This window comes from Leptosomus discolor, chromosome 2, assembly GCF_034619465.1.
Source record: "Leptosomus discolor isolate bLepDis1 chromosome 2, bLepDis1.hap2, whole genome shotgun sequence".
In the NCBI taxonomy this organism is placed as follows: domain Eukaryota; kingdom Metazoa; phylum Chordata; class Aves; order Leptosomiformes; family Leptosomidae; genus Leptosomus; species Leptosomus discolor.
In genome coordinates, this window is record NC_141392.1 from 9,122,887 (window position 1) to 9,138,870 (window position 15,984).

General features: G+C 37.1%; 1 protein-coding gene across 2 annotated transcripts in view; it reads right to left on the reverse strand.

Moving 5' to 3' along the window:
- The window catches only part of MTA3 (metastasis associated 1 family member 3), a 137,805-nt gene that overhangs the window by 94,487 nt on the left and 27,334 nt on the right, over window positions 1-15,984 (reverse strand). For both annotated transcript variants that reach the window (XM_086460582.1, XM_086460583.1), the window contains exons 5-6: window positions 5,853-5,916; window positions 4,541-4,658 (exon numbers count right to left, since the gene is read on the reverse strand). In XM_086460582.1, the coding sequence (XP_086316708.1) occupies window positions 4,541-4,658; window positions 5,853-5,916 (182 nt within the window). The remainder of the gene's footprint in view (window positions 1-4,540; window positions 4,659-5,852; window positions 5,917-15,984) is intronic.

Below are 15,984 nucleotides of genomic sequence, written 5' to 3' on the forward strand. Positions count from 1 at the left end.
CCACCTGATTCACAACCCTCTGAATTAAGAAAAGTAAGCATTACTTAAGAAATTACTGATTTGGCCAATGAGGTTATTTTAAACACTTGGCTTGCCTACCTGTAACACTTTGACTGTATTTATTTAGCTAATCTGTCATGCATTTTACTGTGTAACAATGATTAGACGTACGATACTATGCATGAGGCAGAAAGACTAGCGTGAGCATAGGACAGTAAAAGAAATTTTCCCAGTTACTCCCATTCTTAAGCATTATCCTACTTCATGAATGATATCCCTAATGCCACACTGGTACTTTTTTGTCTCTCATTCTCTTCTTTCTAGCCAAACATGTAACACAACTTGTCACTGCATCAGTTGTTCCACTGCTGAGAGATGTTGGTTGGAAAGCCAGAAATTAAAAGCATTTGGTTTTAAACAGATCAAGTTGTGAGATAGGGAAGGATCAATGTTTCATGAAAGTCTAGCAAGTATCTAAACTGATTAGCTTGGAGCAATTTCCCTGATCTTCCTTACACTTAGACTTCTCTGCACATAAAAGAGGACTAAAAAAAAAATCTAGTTAGTTAAAGGTGATAGCAATCTGACCATAGTCAGAACAACTTATAAAAGTATGCCTTTTAAACAAATAATGACTTTGTCAAAGCAAAACCATACGGGTTTTTTGTTGTTTGTTTGAGGTTTTTTGTTTTGTGTTTTTTTTTGGAACTCGACTAGTCACATATTTTAAAAGTTGCTGATCAAATACAGTAGGTATTTGCACCAGACAGCAGCTTCTGGCCATCACATGCAGAGAACCAGGTACCTTGCTCCTGGACCATAGAGTAGGGATGCTTGAAACAACATACTCTTTGTTCAAATGCGTGCTTTGGCTCTTTTATTCTTGCTTTGTACAGAGGAGCAGAATGTTACCCCATATTGGAAACAGATCTGAAAATAGACAACTGCTATGAATAAGAATAAGACACTCAAGAACGTGCTGTTAAAAGCAGAGAAAGGACCTTCTTTAGTACCATACTAGCCAGAATTTGAGTCAATGACGCAGAATATAGTCTTTCTCCAGTGTAGTAAGAGCAACTAAAAACGCTCTCAAAGTCTTCGAACTAGAGTCTAGAAAGGCCAGAGCACTTGGCACTGGGGGGAGAAGGAAGGGTTTCACACAGTCATAATATAATTCGAATCTGACGACCTTGATCTTAGTTTTACTCTCAAAGATGCTCTTAATAAAAGTCATAAGAGATGACTGAAAATAATCTGGTCTGATCTTTCTCCAAAGGGATAGTCTTCACTAAATGTGTAATCTAAGCAATTTACCTAAACTACTACAAACAAAAACAGCATAGATAAACAAGGCTTAGGCATTTTCAGAGTTAAACTTTGTTTATATTTGTTTACTGTAACTGTGTAAAGGATATCAAAGTGGAAATACAGTTGGATCTGTAATACTTTATTATGTATCTTGATTTTAATAAACCTTTTAGACTTTTAAAAAGAAAACATTCTTTTCATTTGAAAAATTAAAGACAAATATAAGGATACCCAGTTCATTCATGGGGTGGGATAGGGGGAGAGGATATGCTGCATTATCCAAAATTTGTCCTAAGCACCAGGTTTTGGAGTATGTTTTATTCAATGATGAAAAACGGTAACATCAATGCAAGAGCAGCATGGGAACCTATTCAAACAAACAAACAAGTAGCATACAGTTCTCCAATAAACACTAAAGAAAAAAAGACAGCAGTCTGTCCAGACAGAATATAAATTACCACAGTATAGAGAAAATGCAAGCAACGTGAATTTTTAATCTACTAGAATACATCAGTGTGTTTACATCAAAATTATTTAATGTTTATGGAAGATGTGGAAAGGCTTTCACAATTCAAAGAACTTTTTCGGGTTTTAGCCATTTTGTGACAGGTCTTCAGAAAGCTAATCTGAGCTGGCATGTTTTTAGTCATCTGAATTGCAGTTATACGCCAGTAACTTTTAAAATAAAATAATTGAATGTGTGTGAATCTTTGATTTTTCTAAGTATTTTTTTTTCTAAATGGCGCTGGGCATTTTCTGCAAACAGAAAATATGCCTACTAACAACCTTCAAAAAGGTACACTTTCTTTACCTTAAAATGGGTGTGACATTTTACATGTGAATAAATTTAGCAATGCTTTCTATTTCATTATATAATACTATTATTAGATGGGATAAAACTTATTTTTTCTCAAATAATCTCTAACTGACTAAAAGTTGGCTAGATTTTTTCTTTTTATTTAAGGTCATTGCTCTAGGCTTTTTTAAAGAGTCATACATTATGGCATAGTAATTTGTACATACAGATCACTAGCCACTTTTAAAATACAGGCTGAAAAATTTATTTCGAGATTCAGAAATCTTCACAGAATCCCGTATTTTCCAAACATATCTATTTTATTCTATTAAATTTAAACATAGTTTAGATTTGTTTTCATGAATGAAAAGCTTGACAGTGAATGGATTAACCTTCAGGCTATCAGCTTACATAAACACACAGTAACAGCTGAATCATCTTTTTCTTCTCCTTGGGGGTCAGAAGGCTACAGAAAGATTTAGACAACAATCAGTCAAAACTACAATAATTCAGGTATTTTTATCCTCCTAAAACCAGACTCTTTTTTTCCACCAGCCACTGGAAATAAGGGAAGATTAATTCCACTAAATTGCCAAAGAAGTGCTCTACATACCACCAGATCTTTGGTTTGTGGGCAACTTGGTGTTTCTGAACCTTAGTAACTGATGGACTATTATGGCCAGCAAGAAGACTGCATCAGTTATTGCACTCTGGGGATTAACGGGGTGTGAGAAAAACAAGACAGTAACACACAGCGAAGTCCTGTCTTCCTGACGTAAGAGAAAGATCTTCATTTGAATGAATCAAGGATTTAACTCAGCAAGTTAAGCTCCAGAAGAACTTAGTAATTTAACATCTAATAAATATAGAATTTACTTTTAGAAAAAAATTAAATAGGTAAAATTTCCACGGGAAAAACATTTACTTTATATGTAGTACTCACTATTTGATAATTAGGCTCTGTCTTTAGTAATTTAAGCAGCAGAATTCAGTAGGAAAAGACTTCCTGCCTGGCAGACAACCTCAGCTCATCCTGAAAACCCAACAATTCAACCAGCTACTTTGGAAGCGCATAAATTCTTCCTGTCTACTTCACACACACATTGAGACAGTCATTTCCTCTTAGTCCTCTGGGAAGCTTTCCTCTTGAAATTATGAATGTCTACATAATTATTTGTTTCCCTATGACAGGCACATTTTACAGCAAGAATAGCAGTGTATCATATTCCAGTCATAAATGTGTTCTCAAACAAGTCTGTACGCCTTATAAACAAATCTGGGAAAGACCTCCTATAGTTTATTTCTGGTTATTAAAAGAAAAGTCAGAATATTAATACAGGTGAGCTACTAAACGGCATCCATCGCAAAATAATCTGCCACTTGCCAGAAATCAAATCATTCTTGTTGTATATAGTTTAATAAATAAGCTTTGTAGAAATAACGCTTGTTTTGAATGAAGCAAAAGTATAGCAGAAAAAAAAAAGCAGTCCATGACAAATAAAAAATACACCATTTAATGTTATAAATACACATACTTGAGGCATTCAGAACTCCTCTGACTTGCTGCAAGTGATATTCCTGTCACATAATCTTTTCTTATTATGGAATAAATACCAAGAGTCTTGAAAATAGTATCTATGTTTAGATACTTCTCAGGAAACTTTTTCTTTTGTTAGTACTCAATGTAGAGTGCACATTTCGCTGACAAAACCAGCTCATTTTAAAATTTACTAAGTAAATATTATTGCAAACCTAACAAGACACAGCTGCTCATGTTTCTTAAATAACATCCAAACACTAAATAAATACTGTTCTTGAAATTTTGTTTAAAAGAATAAAGTTCCTATGTAGCAAAAGACTAAGGCACAGGTAGTTGTGCCAGACTATGAATAAATAAAATACAATTTAAAAAATACCAATGATTTTAAAGATATGCCAGAGCTCGAAACATTTGTTTCAGTCCTGCTATAAAACAGACAAGATGCTTTGACAGAAGCCAGTATTTTAAAATAAGGAGACGCAAAGACACACATTCTCTATGCAGAGCCTGTTTTAAAAGGGAAAGAACAAACACATTTTTCACTTGTTTTGTTATTGTGTTTTTATTCTACAAAATGGGTTGGTCCTCAACATCCCTCTTCCACGAGGCCTGTATCAAAGAACTAACCTGGCTGTACAATTAAATAATACAAACATTGAATGCCTCAACTGTGTTACGCACAAACTGGAAATGCAGGGTATCTTTTCAACAGCTATTCAAGTATCCTTCGTTTCCTTCTTCATAACGTGTACTGGTATTCGTCAATTTTCTAAGACCTACTATTTTACTTTCTCTGCCTCTATGCTGATTATTTTAGCTCAGAAAGTCAGCATAACTAATAATGCAAGATGAGGATTTTTTTTTTTTTTTTGACTAATCAGAGATCATATATTTACCTTCTGCAAGCATGTCTGGCACATCTGCTTGATATCTAGGCCCCACTCTGATTTCTCCCTTGTCTGCTAAAAGCGTTTTCAGTGATGGATCATACACCAATGAATAAAAAAAAGTATCCTAAAAAAGAAGACACAACAGCATGAAGTTTTTTAAAATTAGGTTTGTAAATCTGTATCACCTTCCATTTGGAAATTACTGAAGTAATCACCCTTGCACATTTTTACAGAGCACAGGTTTGGTACGTTAATCCTTATTTTAAATAATGCAGATGTTTCATGAGTGCTTTTAAATGGCTAATTGAAGCTTCTCTCATGGCTAGGAATTATTTCAGAACACAGCAATAATGAAAAGATTCATACACAAAAAAATACACCAATGGATTTGAAAAGAATTATGTTAACTGCTTTGTGAATTTAATGTTTCCTCTCCTAAATATCTCTACCATACTGACTTTGCATTATAAGTCAGTCTCAAAAAAGCGTAAAACACTGACAGTGTCTGAAAAGGGCTTACTGTACTGGACATGCCAATACTATTTTTGTGTACCTGAAGTATAGGGCAAGTCCTGTTTTCAGAAACATTTTTACCAATTATCAGTGGGTTTGGTACAGAAAATTAAAAATAAAGACACGCTAATTTCAGCTAAAAACAACTATCTGCCTGAAATTGTATAAAGACACTCCAAAAAAAAAAAAAAAAGTTTATTTTGAAGGTATTTTGCAATACCAGTATCTTTCAAATTCTTGGGGAATTTCTTCCCCTCTGGTAAAGCATCCAAAGTTCCTTCCACAGGAAATGAAAGGTGAGGAGGTATTTTCCACACAGTAATTCAGAGCCCTTAAAATTAAACTCCTATGCTAAATTGCCCTCTACAGGAGCTCTCTCTGTCCATTCATTATGGACCAGTCTTCTTTCTAGAACTCCTCTAGGAAAAAAATAAAAATAAAAAAGAGAAAAGAAAAAAAAAAGGAGAAAATAAGGGAAAAAAAAGCAGCCATGCAAATTCCCCCTTGAGAATCCGCTACAGGAAAAAGTCTGTATACTTTTCTTTTGTAAGATACCATATGAATTACTTCAAATTATTTATTTTCTGAATACAAGCATATTTGCAATAAAAGCATCATTTAGGAGTGTCAATTAAGTTTTTATCCGACAACATTTTTAAAATCAGTGTTTTCAACAACATAATTTTTCTAACACCATCCATGAAAAGATTTTCCAAGTACTGTTTGCTCGTTTATCAAAAATACAGCCATAAAAAACCACCATAAACCCATCCCAGTATTCACCCAAACAGAAGTCACATATTACCTCTTTCTCCAGATATGACAGCACAGATTCTGTCTCATTCAGAAGTGCAACACTGCATTTTCCCCTACACGAACATAAGAAAGAACTGTTACTTTGTACAAAAGTTCACATTTTTAAGTCAAAAAGTTATTTGCAAGAAAACAATCTAGACATACTTTAAATTTTTACATTTAAAAATATAGTAAAATGCACATTGACATACTTTTAAGGTACCAAAATTAACAAAAGCAACAGAATGAATGGCTGTACTGACCCAAGCCCTCAAATCCACAGGAATTCTGCTGAACTGGGAAATTGCTTCAGAAACAGAGAAGCAATGAAGGAACAAGAGGTACTATGGCAAAAAATAAATATACATACAATCAATAAGAAGGCCCTGGATGAATGAAACGTCACCTCCAAGTGACTTACCTCCAGGAAGTTCAGTGTCTAATTTGAGAACAAACAACCCATACCAGAAAACAATATAAGGTTTTACCAATGGACTATAAAAATACTTTCCTTTTTTGAATGGAATTATTTCTAATAATTAGTCATGGAAATCTACTCATTTCTTCTATGGCCACATTAAAATGCTAACTACCACATTTTTGTGCAGGCTGCCAGTAGAAAGCTTCCCGTTATCCAGCAGTAGTACAGATCTGCCAATGTATAACCCATGTAGATAACGCAATGGGAGTTTGACCCCACTACCCCACCCCTTTTTCACCCCTTTCTCCCACAACATTGCTTTGGCCTCAAATTCCTCTGCCTCTGACTTCTCTGCATATAATCTGCAGAATTATTTTTAACAAATGGTATTTTAAAGAAACACGCATAGATGTGGATGAAAAATGTTAAGTGTGCTGAATCATCTTGCTAGCAACTGGCATTTTTACACTATCATTTTCAACTGAACTACCCTTTTATCATATGTATTTATTAGTCCCTTACATACATCACCTTGTATTTCATGCACTTAAGTTTTATTCAGTTTCTATCAGTTTAGTTGGTATTTAGCAGGAGGTTTCAGTGGCTTTATACATGTTTGTAGCACCCCTGCCCAGAACACCCTTCTCCCATCTCCTTCTGTGGAACAGACCAGCACACAAATACAGAAAAGATAATTGTTTGCAGAGACCTTCTTGATTTTAAGACCACACCAAAGAAGTCATTATAAAAAGCATCGATCGTTTCAGTGACTGTTGACTGTTAAGCTCAACCATAAGCATCAGATGCCAACTGTTAATGGCTGATCATTAAGCGACCGCACCCAGCTAATGTCTTATTCATTACCACTGCGCATCGTAGGAGACGGGGTCAAACCACGCATTAAGTCAGCGGTGTATAACCTCCTGAACTTCTCTTCATCTACGTATTTTTCAGGAGAACCACACCACCAAAGAGAAATGGTGGGAAGGTGAGCGAGAAAAATCTGAGCACCATACGCCACAGCAGAGGAACAGACTCCTGCAGTGGAGAAGCAGGAAACCTTGTTGATACCCAACCATGCCTTTGAATGTTGTCTGCAGCTTTTGGCCTTGATAATTCCAGAACATTCACTTCTAAAAATTAGTTCTGTGCTGTACCCTGAAGTCAGTTTGTCAACTTCAAAGGAACTTTTTTTTTTTTTTAGTGTTAAAGGTTAAACAGGAGTTTACCTTTCCAGTTTGCTTCTATTGCATATACCTCTAGTATGCTCTCTCTCCACAACGGCCTACCCTTATTTAACTCCAATTATTGCAGAGGCATTCCTTCACTGTCATTGCAACTGCAAGAGTATTTTATTGACTGACCTTATATCTTACTGCTCGTAATTTAAAAATTTTCATTTTATTTCGTTAAGAGACAAGATTGGGTTGGTTTGTTTGGGTTTGGTTTTTTTTTGTTTGTTATGTTAGGGTTTTCTTACCATGGAACAAAGAAAAGGAGAACAAAAAGAAAGAATTAGAAAATAAACGGTGGCTTTGTGAAACACTCATAAGTAAGACTGCCTTGGACAACTCAATAAGGACCTAATGAAAATTAACATTCCATGAGATGTCAGTAAGTATGCTGAGTCCTGAAGGAGCAATTTCAAAGAGAGTAAGCAGAGATAGGACCTAGGAGGCCTTGAAAACTCAAGATAAAAAAGTGCCACATTTGAGTGAGACCCAATGGAGGAATGAAAAACATGTGGGAACGTAATTCAGACAAGACCATGACAACAATCAATATTTAGAACAGAGAAGTACAATAGGACTGCCCTTACAAACCTGTTCCAACGAAGACACAAAACAATGATAACCAGCTCAAGAATTTAAGCCGTACAAAAAAGGTCGTACCAAGGCTATTACACATGACAGTGTTATGAAAAGCTTTCAATACAGCCTGATTAAACAACCTAGAATAAAACACCACATTGTCCAGAAGATACACTTAATGCATATCTGGAGGGAAAAAAAAAAATGAAAATCAGACTTCTTGTTTCCACTGTCTGGCAATCATTCTTTAATAAGATTTTCTGAAAGCAGTCAAATACATCGCTTCAAATCTTTACCAAAATTTTAAAAAATGATGCAAACATTGACCTTTTAAAACTACCAAAATGAATCAAAATCGACAACAACTGTTTTGATCTTTTGAAGTCCTTGTTTCTTTCAACACAGCCCCTACTTTTAAACCAGTGGAAATCTCTATAATTCCTGTTCTGCTATTCTTGCAGACTATTTCTTAATGTTTTCCCCAGATGAGTAAGACAGCCCATGAGTTACAAATCTTATTTCAATAAGGACTTTTTGGGACCAGAGGTATGCAAACAAAAACTACAGAAAGAAATTATAAAAGAAACAAAACACTTTGTGCTTGTTAACCAGGAACCATGGAGCGAAAAAAGGCAACCTCATGGGTATGGTACCATGTCATCTACATTTCCTACTGGAATGTAAATGCAGTCTGGGTGAGACTGGTACAGTACAAGAACTGTCAGAACTCATTGCTCTGGGTTCCCCTCAAGTCAATGAAACTTGACATGCATTGGTCATTCAGATACAAGTTGAAGAAAGAAAATAATATATACAGGCATGAGCCCACAATCTTTGAAATTCTGCTACTAACAATTATTAGTTTCCCTCCTGAAAATGACAGAATTGTGTTGGGTAATTCTGTACAGATATACCAATTGCTCTTGCTGATCTTCATCAAGAAATGTTGGTCTCAGTAGAGATTTGGAACACTGAAATGTGAGTCACTAGCTAGACCGCCTGAGAGAAAGAGGAGAGAATATTAGGAAATATTACGCTTGTGAGGGAAATCTGATTTGATTTTAACATACGCTGTTACTTCAACGACAACCAGAGATTAAACTAAAAATGGTGCATAACAAAGAGGGGTAGAAAGGTTTTGTGCAGGCGTAGAACTCTGGAGTAATCTTTCTCATATGTAGCACAAAGGGAAAGAAGAGGGCAGAAAAGGTACAGCTATTGAGTAGAGCATGCTACCTTAAATAAAAAAGGTTTTTCCTGAACTGTCTTAAATAGGAAGGTGTTTTGAGTATTTCCAAGCAACCACTTTGAGGCAAGTCTTGATCCCTTACAAGCAGTCTAAATTGCAATGATGATGACCAAACCACAGACTAGGAACTGTGGAGTCCAAAGAGCTTCTGCTAATTATATGAAATTGATTCCCCAGTTATGGGAAACCAATACAAAGAGTAGTGGGGTATTTTACTTTTAAGCGCAGTTTAAGGGGCACAGAATGATGCCGACAGACACATACCAAAGACTTTATAGCAAATTTCTTCAGGTTGCAAAGATAATTTACAACTGGAGAGTAAGCTATTGCACAACATTGAAAGCAAGAAAATAAAAGCATCATCACAGTGATTTAAATCTGCAACAGACCCTTTACTAGAGTTCGACTTTAAAAACATTCAATCATTATCTAGAACTGACAAAAGAAAGATCTGCATTGTATTGATTCATACTTAATTGGCTCAAGTTTGGCTCTGCTATTTTACAGAGCTGTTTCAAACCCAATTAAAAAAAAAATTAAAAATCATTTGATAGGCAAATACTACTGGGATCTGTGTCTCCAACAAAATACCAGCCTCCCCAAACAGTACAAGATTGTGTTATCTGTGGCCAAAAGATAGATCAATAAATTTGGCATTACCTGATTAACACACTTAATCAAATAAAATTAAAAACAGAATGCACAGCAAATTGATTTATGCACATCTAAACGAACCAGTAAATGCCTGGCATCTAAACACATGCCTAGATCATATGGATGGCCCAGGCTTTTCATGCTGCATATGGCTTTTGGCCGAAAAATTCAGAGTTTTAGTCTTAATTAAAGCTGGAATGCTGATTTTGAGCACTCCAAAATGTAACATTTAAAGGCAGTCTCTTGGAGCAATCACGCACAACTGACATGGATTTAAAGGTAATCCGTAGATAATGTTCACCTTTTTTTTCACATATTCTTAAGGTTCCAGCTTTTATATTGTTCTCACCATCGTTGTTTAGTCACAATCTGAACGGGGCGAAGCATTCCCAATATTAAACAAATTTACAAAAGACAAAATTAAAGGAGACTTGCATTCTGTATCAATTTACACGGTTTATATGTGTAAACTACTATGCTGTTACCTGAAGAGGCAAAGCGTTCAGCAACTCTACCCGAAGATCTTAACATTTTCTACAGCTATTAAGGTAAGAGGTAAAAGTACAGATCTATGAACATACACAGATTTGAAACAGGCTTTAACACATTATCACTTAAAACTGCATTTACACTAATATTGTTCCAGTCTACATCACTGACCGAATCTCCTGTTCTGTAGCCGAGAAGGGTGTGCAAGAAAACACTGAGTAGAAAGAACAATGCACTGAGTGCCACGGAGAGGTGTAAATGTCTTCTTGGTCTGGGCACAGTAAAACTACATATTTCAATATCTCAAAATAACTGTATATATACTTTCTATAAACTACTGTAGGAAACTCAAGTCATTAATATTTTTCCTCTAAGGATTAATTAATGCTAAAAAGTAAAAAAAAAAGTTACCTTTTAGCACAGCAGCAGCAATCCACAAGTATTGAACAAAATCACAGGAGGCTGGTTAGGAATGATTTTTCATAGAATCCTTTATGTTGGAAAAGACCTTTAAGATCATGGAGTCCATTATAAGTTCACCCAGCTCAGAAGCAATGCACACCATCACTCCATGTAACTGAACTTAGAGTTTGGCACCATGTGAAAGACTCCTTTGTAATTATGTTGCTACAAGGAAACATGGACTTATTTTCAGGTATTTAAGTGACAGCCTTCCACCAATAAATACACTTTTTCTTATACTGTTACTTGTACTGGCTATTGACCACATCCAAAAACAGGATTCCGGCCTAGATTGAATTTTCATCCTAATTCGTATAAGAATTCTCCAAATTCTATCGGAAAATTTAAAAAAGTTAAAAAAAAAAAAAAAGAAAAAGAAAAAATCAGACATGCTTCAAAAGTCCCTTTACTCTAAATAAACTCAATCAGAAAGGAAGAACTATTTTCTTAGCAATCCAAATCATCAAGTAAGCACACGCCTATGCAAAGCAGATTCACTCCTTACCCAGTCTGATTTATGCCAGAAAACAAATCAGGCTTATAAGGCGCAGAGTAAGGTTTTTAGAAGTAACTAAAATTTGTATCATATGGACACACACACACACACACACGACGTATATAAATACATACACACACACTGCCCCTATGCCAGAAACTTCCAGTTTGCCAAGAATGCCAAAACTAAAACCCTGAAGTACTACCACTAAATCCTAAGGTGTTGTACCTTTAAAAGCCACAATTTTTCTCCTGTCTTTAGCTTCAGACCATTTATTGTGTTTTAAATGAAGGAATACCACATTCAGAAAAAAGTACCTCTCTACACCTTAGTTCTTTGAAGTAGCAGTAATAGTGAGTCCTAATGAGACCATGAAGAAAAAAGCACAGCATAAAGAAAGCTGTACGATAAAATCGAGTCATTTATTATGCATCTAAAAAGCATCACACACCTATAGGCAGTTTGTAAGCAGAGTGTGTTTTTGCAAACTACGTGTACTTACGCTGCTTTTGCTGGTATGTCTACAAAGTAGTACCAATAAAAGTTACTTTAATCCAAGAGCTAGGCTAGGAGATAATTTAACCAAAAAAAGCCAACCCCAAACTGCAAAACGAACCATCAATCAATTAAAGCCTAAAAGCATCAAGCTCTAAAAAAAACAAGTCACTGTGTTCTGGACTGCATTACCGATCAGAACAGTGGCAAAAGATGCAGGGAGGAGGAAGAGAATAGAAACATATTAAACATACAGGGAACAATTTCAGAACCGACAGTAACAAAGATTCTTACAGCCTGCTACTTTAGAAGTTTAAGTATACTTTTCTGTATGCTTACATGTAAAAATATGCAGAGGCTCCAAATTTCTTGATAAAAATTAAAGAATTCTTCTCATGATCAGACTATTTGGAAGCCCTTAAATGTCACACACACATTCTGCAAAAATATGCACCTTCTCCCCAATCATATTAACCAGCTTTTAATAAAACGATCTTATGCAATCACAATCTTTAAAAGGTTCATGAAGTCCTTCCTGTGTGGGAACAGAAGCAATAAGCCAAGCCAAGAGCATCTTAAGATAGTTTTGGGCAGGGTTTTTTGTTTGTGGTAGTGTTTTGTTGTTCGGGTTTTTTAGGGGTGTTTTTTGTTGTTTTCTTTTCCTTTTTTTATTTTAAATAAAGAGTATGGATGAGAAGGATTCACAAGTTGTAAAGAACTGAAGAATCAGGAATCTGAGTTCAGGAAGTTTTTCCTCAATTAAGGCCATCGGTATACAGAAAGCTTGAACTTGCTGCTTATGCCAAGCAACAAATATAATCCATTCAGAAATATAAGAAACACTTAGTTCATCCAATGACAGATTAAATAAACACTCCCCATGAAAGATTAGGGTGTAGATTTATTACAGTTATTTGAACAATCTCCATAAAGACAAACATGCACATAATGCACAGGTATCATACACAGCCATGTTGAGTCCAGAAACGAAGCTCAGCATGAATCTGAGCACCTTGAAATTGTGTCCAAGAAAAGGAAAAATTACTCAGTGAAAACAGTCTCCAGAAGAAAAAATAAAAATAAAAAAATTATGTGACCAGAATCCCTGCATTTATACAAAAAGTAGAGTGGTACAAACACACGTAATTAGCAACTGATAAAACTATCAACAATGTGGTAAATTATGCATCACTTGGAAATTTTTTGTGGCTGTATCACTGAAATACACAATTTAATACAAGCATAAACAGTTGGGATCATGTCAACAGTCACTGCACAAAATTGTGTGGCCTGAGTCAAGTGAAAGAGCAACTGAAGAGGTCATGACAATCCCACACCACTCTTTTTTGGTCCCAGGGAAGGACACTTGAAGACTTCTATTCAAACTCTAACCTACTAGAAAGATTGCTGAACAGAGATAATTTAGTAAATTTAATTTCTATTTACTCAAGATAAATATTTGTCACGCTGCTGTAACTAATAATTTTGACAAAGTAGCAGTTTATTCTTTAACCCTAACAAAAACCCCTGCAATTGTACCAACCAACTAAATCACCAACATGATAGCAACCAAATATAATTACATATTCAAAATCCTCTTTCCCCTTCATAAATGGCCACCACTCAAACTCTTCTCCATTCTCAAGCTGTTTTTACTTTTGTCAAATAGCCTGTATACAAGCCTCTTTTTACTTTGTATAAATGAGTTTTGTTTTCGTTTGTTTTTTAATTGGGGAGGGGGGGGGGGGGCAGGGCGGGGGGCAGGGGTGGTAGTGGTATTGCAGTATAGAGCAGCCCAAAAGATTCATACCTGATTTTACTACATCTGAGAATGCTTGGCTTATGTCTGCTTTCCAAACACTTAAAATAACAAGAAGAAACAAAACCCCACAGCCCCAAGACTGAAACACAGCTATTTGCAAACAAGAACTAAGCAAAGATAATGAAACGGCAAGATGAACCCCGACGGATAAATAAATTCTTCTGCACAACTCCTATGAAATATGAAATTTAAAAGCAATTACAAATGATCTTAGAAGTTAATGCAATCTTTTACAGCAATCTAAACATGTTTATCACCTATCAACACTTGAGAGCTTCAGAATGAGAAATAAATTTAAAGCCCAAGTCAGATAACCCAGTGCGTCTCTCCAATAAGATAACCACTTGCAGATTTTTATATAAAGGGACCTATTTCACCAAATGGTAAGTTTTACTGTGAATTTTACAATGCTGGACAACAATTTCACCTTTATGACAATTTTCAACATTTTTTCCCCCCCTGTACCTTCTCATGTATTTGGTAATACTCAAATGTCTGAAAACACAAGTTAAAGTACACAGCACTTTAGCTCAGTGCAGCCCCTCTCTGGGACTGGCACTGCTTACAGGAGCCATCAGCATGAATTCTGGGTGCATTCACTGTGTGACATTAATGAAGGAGAGTGTTCAGTGAGCCTGGCTGGCAGTATAATGCTGTTACAAGGAAATCTGGGGATTACAGTGCCTGGTGAATCTGCATGTGTAACATGCAGGGATTAGAAGGAAGGAGATAATTCACTGAAGGGGTGCTACTTACACATTTGAGCAGATACAGAAAAGAATATATCACAGAATGGTTTGGGTTGGAACGGACTTTAAAGATTATCTACTTCCAACCCCCCCACCATTGGCAGGGACACCCTCCACTACACCAGGTTGCTCCAAGCCCCATCCAGCCTGGCCTTGAACACTGCCAGGGAGGGGGCAGCCACAGCTTCTCTGGGCAACCTCTTCCAGTGCCTCACCACCCTCACAGTGAAGAATTTCTTTCTAATATCTAACCTAATATCTACCCCCTTTCAGTCTGAAACCATTTCCCCTCAATCCTATCACTACACTCTCTGATCAAGAGTCCCTCCCCACCTTTCCTGTAGGTCCCCTTGAAGTACTAAAAGGCCACTATAAGAGTCTTCTCTTCTCCAGGCTGAGCAACCCCAACTCTCTCAGCCTGTCCTCATAGGGGAGGTGCTCCAGCCCCTTGATCATCTTCATGGCCCTCCTCTGGACCCACTCAAGCAGGTACATGTCTGTCTTACTCTGGGGGCCCCAGAGCTGGACGCAGCACTGCAGGTGGGGTCTCACGAGGGCAGAGCAGAGGGTCAGAATCCCCTCCCTCAACCTGCTGGCCACAGTTCTTCTGATGCAGCCCAGGATGCCATTGGCTTTCTGGGCTGCGAGCACATATTGCTGGCTCATACACAGTTTTTCATCCACCAGCACCCCCAAGACCTTCTCCTCAGGGCTGCTCTCTATCCACTCATCACCCAGTCCATATTTGTGCTCGGGATTGCCCCAACCCAGGTGCAGGACCTTGCACTTGGCCTTGTTGAACTTCACAATGTTTGCTCCAGCCTGTCCAGGTCCCTCTGGATGGCTTCCCTTCCCTCCAGCATGTCGACCGCACCACATAGCTTGGTGTCGTTGGCAAATTTGCTGAGGGTGCACTCAATCCCACTGTCCATGTTGCCAACAAAGAGGTCAAACAGCACTGGTCCCAATACTGACCCTTGAGGAACACCACTTGGCACCGATCTCCACTCAGACATCAAGGTGTTGACCATCCAGCCAATTCCTTATCCACCGAGTGGTCCATCCGTCAAATCAGTATCTCTCTCAGAGACAAGGGTGCTGTGGGGGTCAGTGTCAAACGCTTTGCACAAGTCCAGGTAGATGATGTCAACTGCTCTTCCCTTATCCACCAACGCTGTAACTCCATTGTAGAAGGCCACCAGATTTATCAGGCATGATTGGCCTTTATGAAGCCATGCTGGCTGTCACCAGTCACTTCCTTATTTTTCATGTGCCATAGCATAGTTTCCAGGAGGATCCACTCCATGACCTTGCCAGGCACAGAGGTGAGACCGACTGGCCTGTAGCTACCCTGGTTTTCCTTTTTTCCCTTTTTAAAAATGGGGGTTATGTTTCCCCTTTTCCAGTCAGTGGGAACTTCACTGGACTGCCACAACTTCTCAAACAGGATGGACAATGGCTTAGTCACTTCATCCGTCAGTTCCCTGAGGACCC